This window comes from Camellia sinensis, chromosome 6, assembly GCF_055761805.1.
Source record: "Camellia sinensis isolate YWXY chromosome 6, ASM5576180v1, whole genome shotgun sequence".
Classification (NCBI taxonomy): Eukaryota; Viridiplantae; Streptophyta; class Magnoliopsida; order Ericales; family Theaceae; genus Camellia; species Camellia sinensis.
Window position 1 is genome coordinate 146,571,844 of NC_138966.1, and position 11,037 is coordinate 146,582,880.

At 38.2% G+C, this 11,037-nt stretch overlaps 1 protein-coding gene across 1 annotated transcript in view; it reads right to left on the reverse strand.

Annotated features, from left to right (window-relative positions):
• Positions 1-1,960, reverse strand: part of LOC114315999 (uncharacterized) — a 257,057-nt gene extending 255,097 nt beyond the window's left edge. Inside the window, exons 1-2 of the mRNA XM_082876535.1 lie at positions 1,907-1,960; positions 1,044-1,181 (exon numbers count right to left, since the gene is read on the reverse strand). Of these exons, the coding sequence (XP_082732661.1) occupies positions 1,044-1,181; positions 1,907-1,960 (192 nt within the window). The remainder of the gene's footprint in view (positions 1-1,043; positions 1,182-1,906) is intronic.
• Positions 1,961-11,037: the final 9,077 nt, after the last annotated feature.

Consider the following 11,037-nt stretch of genomic DNA (forward strand, 5'->3'; position numbering starts at 1 on the left):
GAGTCAAATTTTACTTTTAAACCTATTAACAAATAAATAAATAAATAAATAAATAAGTCAATTGGAAACAACAAGGCGACATCTACAACTCAAATTGCTTTCTGGCCTTTGAGAGAAAGGTGAAGAAAGATAAAATAAAAAATAGAGAGATCAAAGAAAGAGGCGGATAAAGAGCTATCGCTTTTCTTATCTCTATATCTCTTATCGACTTCGTGAGGGAGTTCAAAACCCTAACCCTTCAATGATCGTCAATGTCTGCAGTCGATTAAAGCTCACAATGATGCCATTAACATCGTCGTAGCTGCGAACGACAACAAGAAGAGAGATGGAGGAGGGAGAGAGAGAGAGAGAGAGAGAGAGAGAGAACAACCGCGATGTTCAAAGGTGGTGGCAGCGGCGGTGGTGGTGTAGCAGAAAAGTAGCACCGCGGCAATGGATAGAGAGAGATCTATGGATGGCAGCAAGCAATGAAGGTGATGGTGGAGCCATGACAGAGGGATGAGAAGATTTAGTTGAGGGTATAATACTCTGATAAAATATTTAAATAATAAATTTTGTCATTTACACAAGATTTTATAATTATAAGAGGGTTTTAAAAGTATAATTTTTTTTCTTGGTCCTTTTAACAATAAAAGGAAGGTAAGAGGGGTTTATAGCCAAATTTTCCTTTTTCTATTCTCAGGGCATGCAAATATAGGGTGGAGAAAAAATTTAGTGTAACTTTGATTGGAGAACAACTTCACCATTAGTACCAATTATATATGTATATTTATAATCTTGAGAATTGTATATCTTGTTTAGCTAAAACATGTCTGTTAAATAGTGGTTAAAGATCAAGTTCTTGAAATGAAATATGTTGATTTACGAGGTCTCCTTAGATCGGCATATTTATTTGAAAGTGACTGAAATGAGTGTAGAGTCTTGGATTAGTATGATTTTAAACTAATTATTGGATTCGTAAGAATATAAATTAAAAGTAATGATCAGTCTCTATCAATTTACTTATTGATATAGGTTAAGGAAACACACTATCAATTGCATACCTGCTCAATGTTGTACCCATGGCTTGGATCATTCGACAGAGTTAGAACCTTTGCAAACCGGTCCAAGCAATTCCCAACAGCAATATCTATAGTCTCACAAAAAATCAGATAACGCCCCTTACTATAGGCCCACTGTGGCTAAAGATCAAGTTCTTGACATGAAATATGCAGATCTAGTGGAACTCGCTGGATCGGCATATTTTTTTAAATGACTTAAAAAACTTATGAATCTTGATGCCTTTGATGTTGAATATTCATATTAAATTTAGAACATTGTGAATCTCAAGGTTTTCAGTGTTTTAATATTCATTGTTGAATCTCAAAATCTTCATCTCAAGGTATTTTCTTCTCACTTACAAGTAAAATTCATGTTAGTTTTTTTTTAATTCTTAATCTACATTTTAATAGTCACTTAAATTTTTAATTGATACAAATTGTAATTATCAAATTAAAAAAATGTTAGTTTGTTTGGAACAAACCTTTCTTTCTTTCTTTCTTTTTTAAATATTTGTTATGATTTTTTAGAGTGATTAAAGTGAATCTTTTAATAAAAAATAAGTTTATCAAATGATTTTAAAAAAAAAATTATTAAAATGATTTATTATTAGTTTTATTTAAAGAAGAAGTCAACTTTGAACCACATGAAGCCAAAATTTGTTTCAGAAAATGTGTTTGAAGATGCTCTACAACCACTTAGAACTTGCTTGGAATCTTCCCCATTGATTTAAAAAAATGAACCACTGGGTTGATTATGTGCTTGGTGGAGGTTGTATTCTCAAGAATGGGTGAGACAGAGAGGTAACATGATATCAGTCAAGATTAGGCCCCAAAACTCTATTAACTCAAAATGTCTCTTTTCATACAGTAAAGAGCTTTAGCTGAAATCTTAGAAAGCAACTGTAACAACCCACATTCATGTCTTAGTCATGCTTGCATGCATTTATATGTTTTGCTATGTTAAGTTGCATTGCCAATCTTGCCTTGTTTTGCTTAAGTGTTACTTGCTTGCCTTGTTCCTTGTTTGGTGTGTGTGTTTAGCCTAGGTTAATCCAAGCCGAGGTCACCTTAAGCCTAGAACTATCTTGGAACCACCTTGATTGACCTCCACCTTTGACCTAACATATTGGCCGAGATGTCATTATCTAGGCCGAGGTGTTCATCACCAAGGCCAAGATGTGTATCATCTAGGCCGAGAAGCTATCCTTGAACCCAAGTGATCTTGTTCGGGGATTGGTGTGACCTAGAGCGAGGTGTGGCACATCTAGGCCGAGGTGTGGCACAGCTAGGCCAAGTGTTGTCCTTCCTAGCCGAGGTCATTGTTCCCTTACTTGCCAACGCCTTGTTTTTAGTCGATGTCATTACTTGCCGGAGTGCCCTTGCCGTCTAGCTTGTTGAGTACACTTTGTCATATTCTTGTCTTGTCTTTCAATCACCTTTTTGAGGAGAACCAACCCGGTAGTGCCACGTGTCCGAGCTGAGTGTTAAGTCAGCCGGCAGAGAGAGAATGTATCATTTTTGTTTTGTCTTTGTTCTTGAGGAGAGAGAAGCTCTAGGAAGAGAGTTCTTGAGAGAGGAGTAGACTTTCAAGCTTGATCCCTAGAGATCGAACCGTTAGATCCGTGTTTTAAGGTTAGATTCTTGACCTACTCATGTTGTTCTTGTTGTTCATCTAGCTGCATTGCATGATCGAGCATGAGTTGTAAGCCATGCATTGCATTGAAGTTCGGTTTTAGAAAGAGAAAATGATATTCATGTGTTCTTGAAGAAAAGTCATGATTTGATCCGAAAGCTTGCATTAAGATCCATATTTTTGTGTTTGTTTTCCCAAGATCTTCAAGTATGGGTACCCAGGTCCATGTTTTTGAACTCATAGCATGAAATCCCAGATTTTGTATAAACAAGTTGTGATTTTAGCATTTATGTTCTTCATGTTCTTCATGTTCACCAAGAGGGAAACCCAGATTTTCCCGACTTCATTTCCGTATATGTGGCCATCGGGACCACACCTCGGTAAGGAGGTGTGGGACCTCGGCAAAGACCTGGTTAGTACCCAGCATGTCTTCTTGACATGTAAAATAGTGTTTTAACTTCCAGCATGTTTTCTCGAGATCTTTTGCATGCATGTAAGACTTGTTTTGAGAAGTGCATTTAGTAGACTTTGTCATGTGTTTGTAGGACTTGGACCTTTGCTTTGATCCCGACGTCCCAAGAACTATGTGAGTGATATTTTTAATAAAGCTATGTTATCATGTTTTGATAAGCTTTGCATTGCCTTGCTTTGAAAAGTATTTGATCAAGTATGAATGATGATCCCTATTTTGTATATCAAGTATTATCTTGTTTTGATGACATTCTTGGAAAGTCCTTAGTGCCAGGGGACTATAATGCAACTGCATCCTTGTTTGAGAGATCTCTGCCATCGACGGTCTGGGAACAGATGGCCCCACCAACGGTCTATGAACGGGTGGATTTGTCTAATCGATTCCGGGTCGATTATTTCCTTGTTTTGTCTTGTTTGGCCACCGACGGTCTATGAACGGGTGGGTTTGTTTTGTCCAGAATGTCATCACCCCATGTATTATGTAGATGTTATTAAACATCCCAAGAAGATTTGAAAGACCAAGATTTGATTAATGAACTTGATTCATCCCATGTTTTGAACAAGCTATGATATATGTATTGTCACGACCCGAACCCGCCCCTATGGGTTAAGGCCATAACCGGCCAGTAATCACGAGATTACCTACGACCTCAAACCAAATAAGATAAGACTCATCAGAGTAAAAGGGGCCAAACGGAAGCAAATTTAAAACTTTATCCATAGAGCCGTGCTTATATGCACGCCATAACATTCCATATGTATATATGTTAATAACTCACAACAGAAAGTGTAATGACATAAGATTCTATACACACAGGATCATCCAAACTAAGTCAACCCATGAAAACTATATACAGACGTATTCAAAACTTCGCCAACCTGACAAAATGTAAATACATAACAAAAGGGCAAAGATGGGTCTCGTGCGTGAGACACAAGGGCTGACTCTCTCAAAACCTTAGTTGTTCCATACAGACTTCACTGAGGCTGGGTCTGGACTTCTCTTGGCTCACCTACAAACACATGAATGAGCATGAGCGAAAGCCCAGTGAATAATATCAAATCAAATACAGAAGTTACATAACAATGTAGAACAACATGTTCCAAACGGCCTTGGGCCCAATTCATATTTCTATTTAACAGATATATAACTATACGAAATTCAAATCAAGTGACTGTAGTTCCAAATATTCTGGCCTTTGGCCCATTCAGATTTCCATTCATGTCAAAACGGCCTTCGGCCCATTCATTTATGTCAAAACGACCTTCGGCCCATTCATTTATGTCAAAATGGCCTTCGGCCCATTCGTTTACGTCAAAACGGCCTTCGGCCCACTCATTCATGTCAAAACGACCTTAGGTCCATTCATACATGTCCAAACGACCTTCGGTCCACTCATTTCTATCAAAACGACCTTCGGTCCATTCATTCATGTCAAAACGACCTTAGGTCCATTCATACATGTCCAAACGACCTTTGGTCCACTCATTTATATTAAAACGACCTTCGGTCCATTCATTTCTGTCAAAACGACCTTCGGTCCATTCGTTTATGTCAAAACGACCTTCGGTCCATTCGTTCATGTCAAAACGGCCTTCGGCCCATACATTCATGTCAAAACGGCCTTCGGCCCACTCATTTATGTCAAAACGACCTTAGGTCCATTTATTTCTATCAAAACGACCTTAGGTCCATTTATTCATATTGAAACGACCTTCGGTCCATTCATTCGTTCATGTCAGACTTTTGTCCACAATCCCAATTAGCAACTCATAAAGCTTATAAGGGAATAAACAGTTGGACATTGCTAAGCTTTCAAATATCGATATTACTCACAGTGATTGGCTTGTGGATTTGCCCTGGAGCTTGACCCTACACATTTCACGAACACAAAAGGGTCACTAACAGTTCAATCCGTTCTTTAATTCACATATTCCTCTTTAGGCTTTATTCTTATCTCGTTAACTCATTTACAATGCTCAATGCATGCCTAAGAGTGCTTACAAGTGAAAGAGAACAGAAAACAGAACACATAATGCAATTTCAGAATTTCAGAAAATAAGGTCCCCGCTCGAGCGTCAACTTCCCCGCTCTAGCGGACACTTAAGGCCTGCAAAAATACTGGTTACATCAAAATCATGCTCTGGCGTTAACTCTACCGCTCGAGTGGATGGCCTGTCCACATAGCTCCCCGCTCGAGCGGGAACCATGTCTGCAAAAAGTGCTGGGAGCACGATTTTTTTCCAGATTGAGTTCTTGAGCTCCAATTCGATTTTCAACCAACAAATCATGCATGTTATGGCTCAATTCTCAAATATAATTATACTAACATGATGTAAACCTTAAATCACAACCCAATGAAGCTCAATTCACAAATAATTCACATGTATGCCCCAAAATATGTCAAACTCATCACCAACATGCTCAAATTCAAACATTCAAGACTTGCTCTCCCATAATTTGTACATGCATGTGGGAGATGCTCACCATTCTCAACTCATTTGGTGAAGAGGTGGTCAAAACATGAGTTTCCTTTAACATTTCACATGGATTATACATATTTGTGCTCAAACATGCAATTTCAAGGTAATTTCTTACACGCATGCACATATTAAGCTTCAATCCAACAAAATTAACCCAACTCATGCTCTTTCTCCTTGTTCAACTCTGAATTTACAAATAGCAAACAAGAATCCATGATTCAAGGGATAATTGCTCACCTAGGAGCCTTAAACACCCAAGTTCTAGCCAAATCTTGAGCTTAATCTTCAAATTCCCAAGTCTTGAGCCCAAATTACACAAGTCTCTCCCTTTCTCTCTCTATAACCGGCCCTTCCTCTGGTTTTGAGTCCAAGGTCAGTCAAAATACAAGAAAGGAGGGGATTGGGGTGTAATGCTCCTATCCAACAAATCCCATTAAGTCCCAATGTAAGAATATTAAATAATTTGAGCACAATGCCATTAAATGAATCAATTTAATCTGACCAGAATCAATTTCTAATTAAATTTCACCATAGGCTCTAAAAATTACGCTAATCACAAGGCGTAGTCAATTTTGGGTTCTGTGGCCGATAGGGCCCTCAATTTAATTCCCAAGGCAGATTATTGAACAGATATTCCTACGGTGAACAGATAGAACTTCAAAACCACATATTTTCACATAAATGGAACACAAAATCATATCAAAACACATAATCACATCATGTTAAGGACCAATTAACATATTACGGAACAGGAGTATTACAGTCTTCCCCCCTTTAGGAAGTTTGGTCCTCCAAACTTAATTTACCTTTAGTCAGGCACAATTCGGAACACTTTTCATTCAATGGTTCCAATCCTTTTTGATAGCCACTTACTTAGCCCCAAAGTCAAACAAAACTCAGTTCTCAACCAGTCAGAGACTTATCTTTTCTTCCATACAAAGCTTGTATGGTGCCATATTGAAACTAGAGCGTAAGCTTTTGTTGTAAGCAAAGTCTGCCAACAATGGACAGATTTTTCTGACTTCTCGAAGATCTAAAGTACACATTCGGAGCATTTCTCTCAGAGTCTAAATAGTTCCTTCTGACTATACATCAATTTATGGATGGAAAGTAGTGCTGAATCCCAATTCAGTTCTCATTGCCTCTTGAAGGCTTGTCAAAATTCAAACACATTTTAAAATTTCTGTCTAAAACAATAGATACTGGGACCTCATGCAAACGAGCAATCTTATTGGTATAACAGTGACTAGTGTACAAGCATCTTACGAAAATTTCACAGGGAGGAGACAGGCAACTTAATCCTTCATACAATAACCCAAATAGGACTTACACCTTGAGTACTTAAGGTAGCCCCACAATGAAATTCATAGTCACATATCCCTAATTCCATTCCGAAATAGAGGGAGGTCGAAGTAGCCCCGTCTATACCTGATGTTCAACTTCAACTTATAGATACCGAAATTATTTGGACACAATTTCAATAATTGCCCTTTTCAAAGTAAGTCACCAACATATTCATTTTAGATGCCAGCCAACTTTATCATAGAAGTTCGATCCATTCCCTTGTCACAAAAGTTCATTTCATTCTTCAATAATTCCACAATACACAATCCGATTCGGTATTTTCAGTAGCTCATTATAGCTATTCAAGGTTAATCAAAAGTCTTCAGGAATTTAAAGTGAATTCAGGCACTGATTCCCGAGTCAACAAAGATAACAACGAAGCGATCAACCACACGACATACGTAACTCATATCCCCATAGTACCAATTGTAAAATACAATAACACTGAGGCAATCCATTTCTAACATAATACATGTTCCCTCAATCATCCTACAGTTTAAAATTCAGTTTAATATTCAATTCACGGTTCCATCGAGTCTCTCCACATCATCTAATAGTTGTCCAAAGCATAAGACAATTCATGCATTAATCCTCATGACGCCAAGGGTAATATCAAAACAATCAATTACATGTCAAACACAATTTACACATCTTCGGATAATCAGGGTTTCTCAAAGCTTCTTGGATGTTAAAACATCTACATAATACCAAAAGATGACATTCCGAACAAAACAAAAGAATAATCATCTCGGAATCAAAGCACACCCGTTCATGACCGTCGGTGGCCGACTCGAGATCGATTAGGCAAACCCACCCGTACAAAACCATCGGCGGCAAAAGAGATTCTCAACAAAAGTGCTACATAGGCTTAACGTCCCCTAACACGAAAGGACATCTCAAGAATGTCATCAAAACAAACGCAATATCACTTACTATAACCTGATTTCCTAAAACCCGATAACACTTGAAGCAAACGCATGAAACATATTCTGATTAGTCGAGGATAAATATTCAGTACAGTTCACAATCAAATCAATCTGTTGATAGTCCACAAGGGTCTTTCAAATAAGTCAAGTATTCCAACGGATTCAAGTTTTGGGTCTATCAGTTTTTCTGCCAAGAATAATCTGGACATTTATTTATAAACCATCCGTGATCCCTCTTAACAAAATCAACTCAGATAGAGACTCTTATCAAATCAACCCAAGCAAAGGTCTTGTCAAATTTAATCAAACAAAGGTTCCATCACATTATATCCAATGAGGGTTCTATCAGGTCAAATCAGACAAAGGTTCTATTGGATCGAATTAGATAAAGGTTTTCTCAAATGGGGTATTTAGTTCTGTAAGGCACACTTCGTTTACTTAGGTACATGGTTGATCATTTCACAACTGTCCTAAGTTCATCAGTTCTCAAAGTCAAATCGGAGTCATTTATCGCAACTGTTCATGTCAAAGTATTTCACGTCATGTACAATATGCCATTGTTCACATAAGTTCAGGTGTAGTTGCATATGCAGGCGTTCATATCATGAGGTATAAATCGTAATCAGGATAGCAGTTCTCAAATAAGTCTTACATGCAAGAACATGGTGCACAGTAACACATTAAACAGAGTTTCTCAGGTACACATAGTAGAGGATTGTTACGCAAAAGTTCCAAATTAGCCACAAAAGCATAGGTTTATGAGTCGAGCCCAGTATAGTCACGTAATCCAGTCAACTTTCTACCAATCAAAATACATGGTCTCACAATTATAGAGTTCATCATTTAGGGTGCTCAACTCGGTCACACGATCACAGAATCTTACTTCTAGTGGTTTAGTCATTGAAACAGTAATATAACAAATCACCCTAAGCATAGGTTCAGATGTACATATGCATGTGCAGAGTTAATCGATACCCCAATACGCATTTCACAAATTTCCCCAAATGAGACATACACATTCAATGAATACGGTCTCGATCTTGTGGGTCCGACCAATCTAAATACACATGCAACAGATACGAAAGTTTATGCCGATTCGAATCAAATAATATCCCAAGCAAAGATGTACACATGTACTAATTCAAAATCAATCAACACATAAGCATTCGTTTGTAAAAAATATAGATACCTGGGATAACAATCACAGTATTCTGAGTGCTTTCTGGGATGAGTGTAATTACTCTATCCTACGTAGCAATTCCTACCACTGGTACGAATTTAGCTGAGGCAGAACATTTATTCACATTGCTCAGTTCGGGAACAATCCCTTACCATATGGTCCATTTTACCACACCTATAACAAGCCTCCGAAATTCGACAACAACTCCTCGGTGTTCTTACACTGGTGGCGGCAAAGTTCTTGCCATAGCAGCAACTGACGTTGTTGTCTTAAGATCGCTGCCATTTCTTGTACCATTCTTTCCAGTCTATCAGGTCGGGCTGTAAAAGAGTATGCCAACACGTATGCCCTTACTTTAACCACGTTCTACATGAACTTTTATTAAATCATGCCAAACACGGGGATATCCAATACAAAACCAAACACATAATCACACATAGGCACGTCTTTATATTCTCATTTCACATATCGTACGTAATTAATCACATACGTAACAGATAATTGCATACTTATCAGATATCGCATGCTGAATATTTACTAAGTAATTGTATACTCAAATCATGTTCATGTTTCACATAGGCACCCATTGGCAGAATCGAATGCACATAAGCAACTTTTCATGATTCATGTATGCATTATAGCAAAACAAACTTGTGGTACACATTAGCGTAACAGTTCATATTTCATATTCAAATCATGTGTGGTATTTCCTTTAGCGTAACATATCATGTTGGTCAAGCATATCAAAATGGCCTTCGGCCCGTTCGTTTACGTCAAAACGGCCTTCGGCCCATACATTCGTGTCAAAACGGCCTTCGGCCAACTCATTCATTTCTGTCAAAACGACCTTTGGTCCATTCGTTTATGTCAAAACGGCCTTCGGCCCATACATTCGTGTCAAAACGGCCTTCGGCCCACTCATTTATGTCAAAACGACCTTAGGTCCATTTATTTCTATCAAAACGACCTTAGGTCCATTTATTCATATCGAAACGACCTTCGGTCCATTCATTCATTCATGTCAGACTTTTGTCCACAATCCCAATTAGCAACTCATAAAGCTCATAAGAGAATAAACAGTTGGACATTGCTAAGCTTTCAAATATCGATATTACTCACAGTGATTGGCTTGTGGATTTGCCATGGAGCTTGACCCTACACATTTCACGAACACAAAAGGGTCACTAATAGTTCAATCCATTCTTTAATTCACATATTCCTCTTTAGGCTTTATTCTTATCTTGTTAACTCATTTACAATGCTCAATGCATGCCTAAGAGTGCTTACAAGTGAAAGAGAACAGAAAACAGAACACAGAATGCAATTTCAGAATTTCAGAAAATAAGGTCCCCGCTCGAGCGTCAACTTCCCTGCTCGAGCGGACACTTAAGGCCTGCAAAAATACTGGTTACATCAAAATCACGCTCGGGCGTTAACTCTACCGCTCGAGTGGATGGCCTGTCCACATAGCTCCCCGCTCGAGCGTCAACTTCCCCGCTCAAGCGGGAACCATGTCTGCAAAAAGTGCTGGGAGCACGATTTTCCCGCTCGAGCGGCACTTAACCCGCTCGAGCGGACATCAAAAATTTGGGTTTTCCAGATTGAGTTCTTGAGCTCCAATTCGATTTTCAACCAACAAATCATTCATGTTATGGCTCAATTCTCAAATATAATTATACTAACATGATGTAAACCTTAAATCACAACCCAATGAAGCTCAATTCACAAATAATTCACATGTATGCCCCAAAATATGTCAAACTCATCACCAACATGCTCAAATTCAAACATTCAAGACTTGCTCTCCCATAATTTGTACATGCATGTGGGAGATGCTCACCATTCTCAACTCATTTGGTGAAGAGGTGGTCAAAACATGAGTTTCCTTTAACATTTCACATGGATTATACATATTTGTGCTCAAACATGCAATTTCAAGGTAATTTCTTACACGCATGC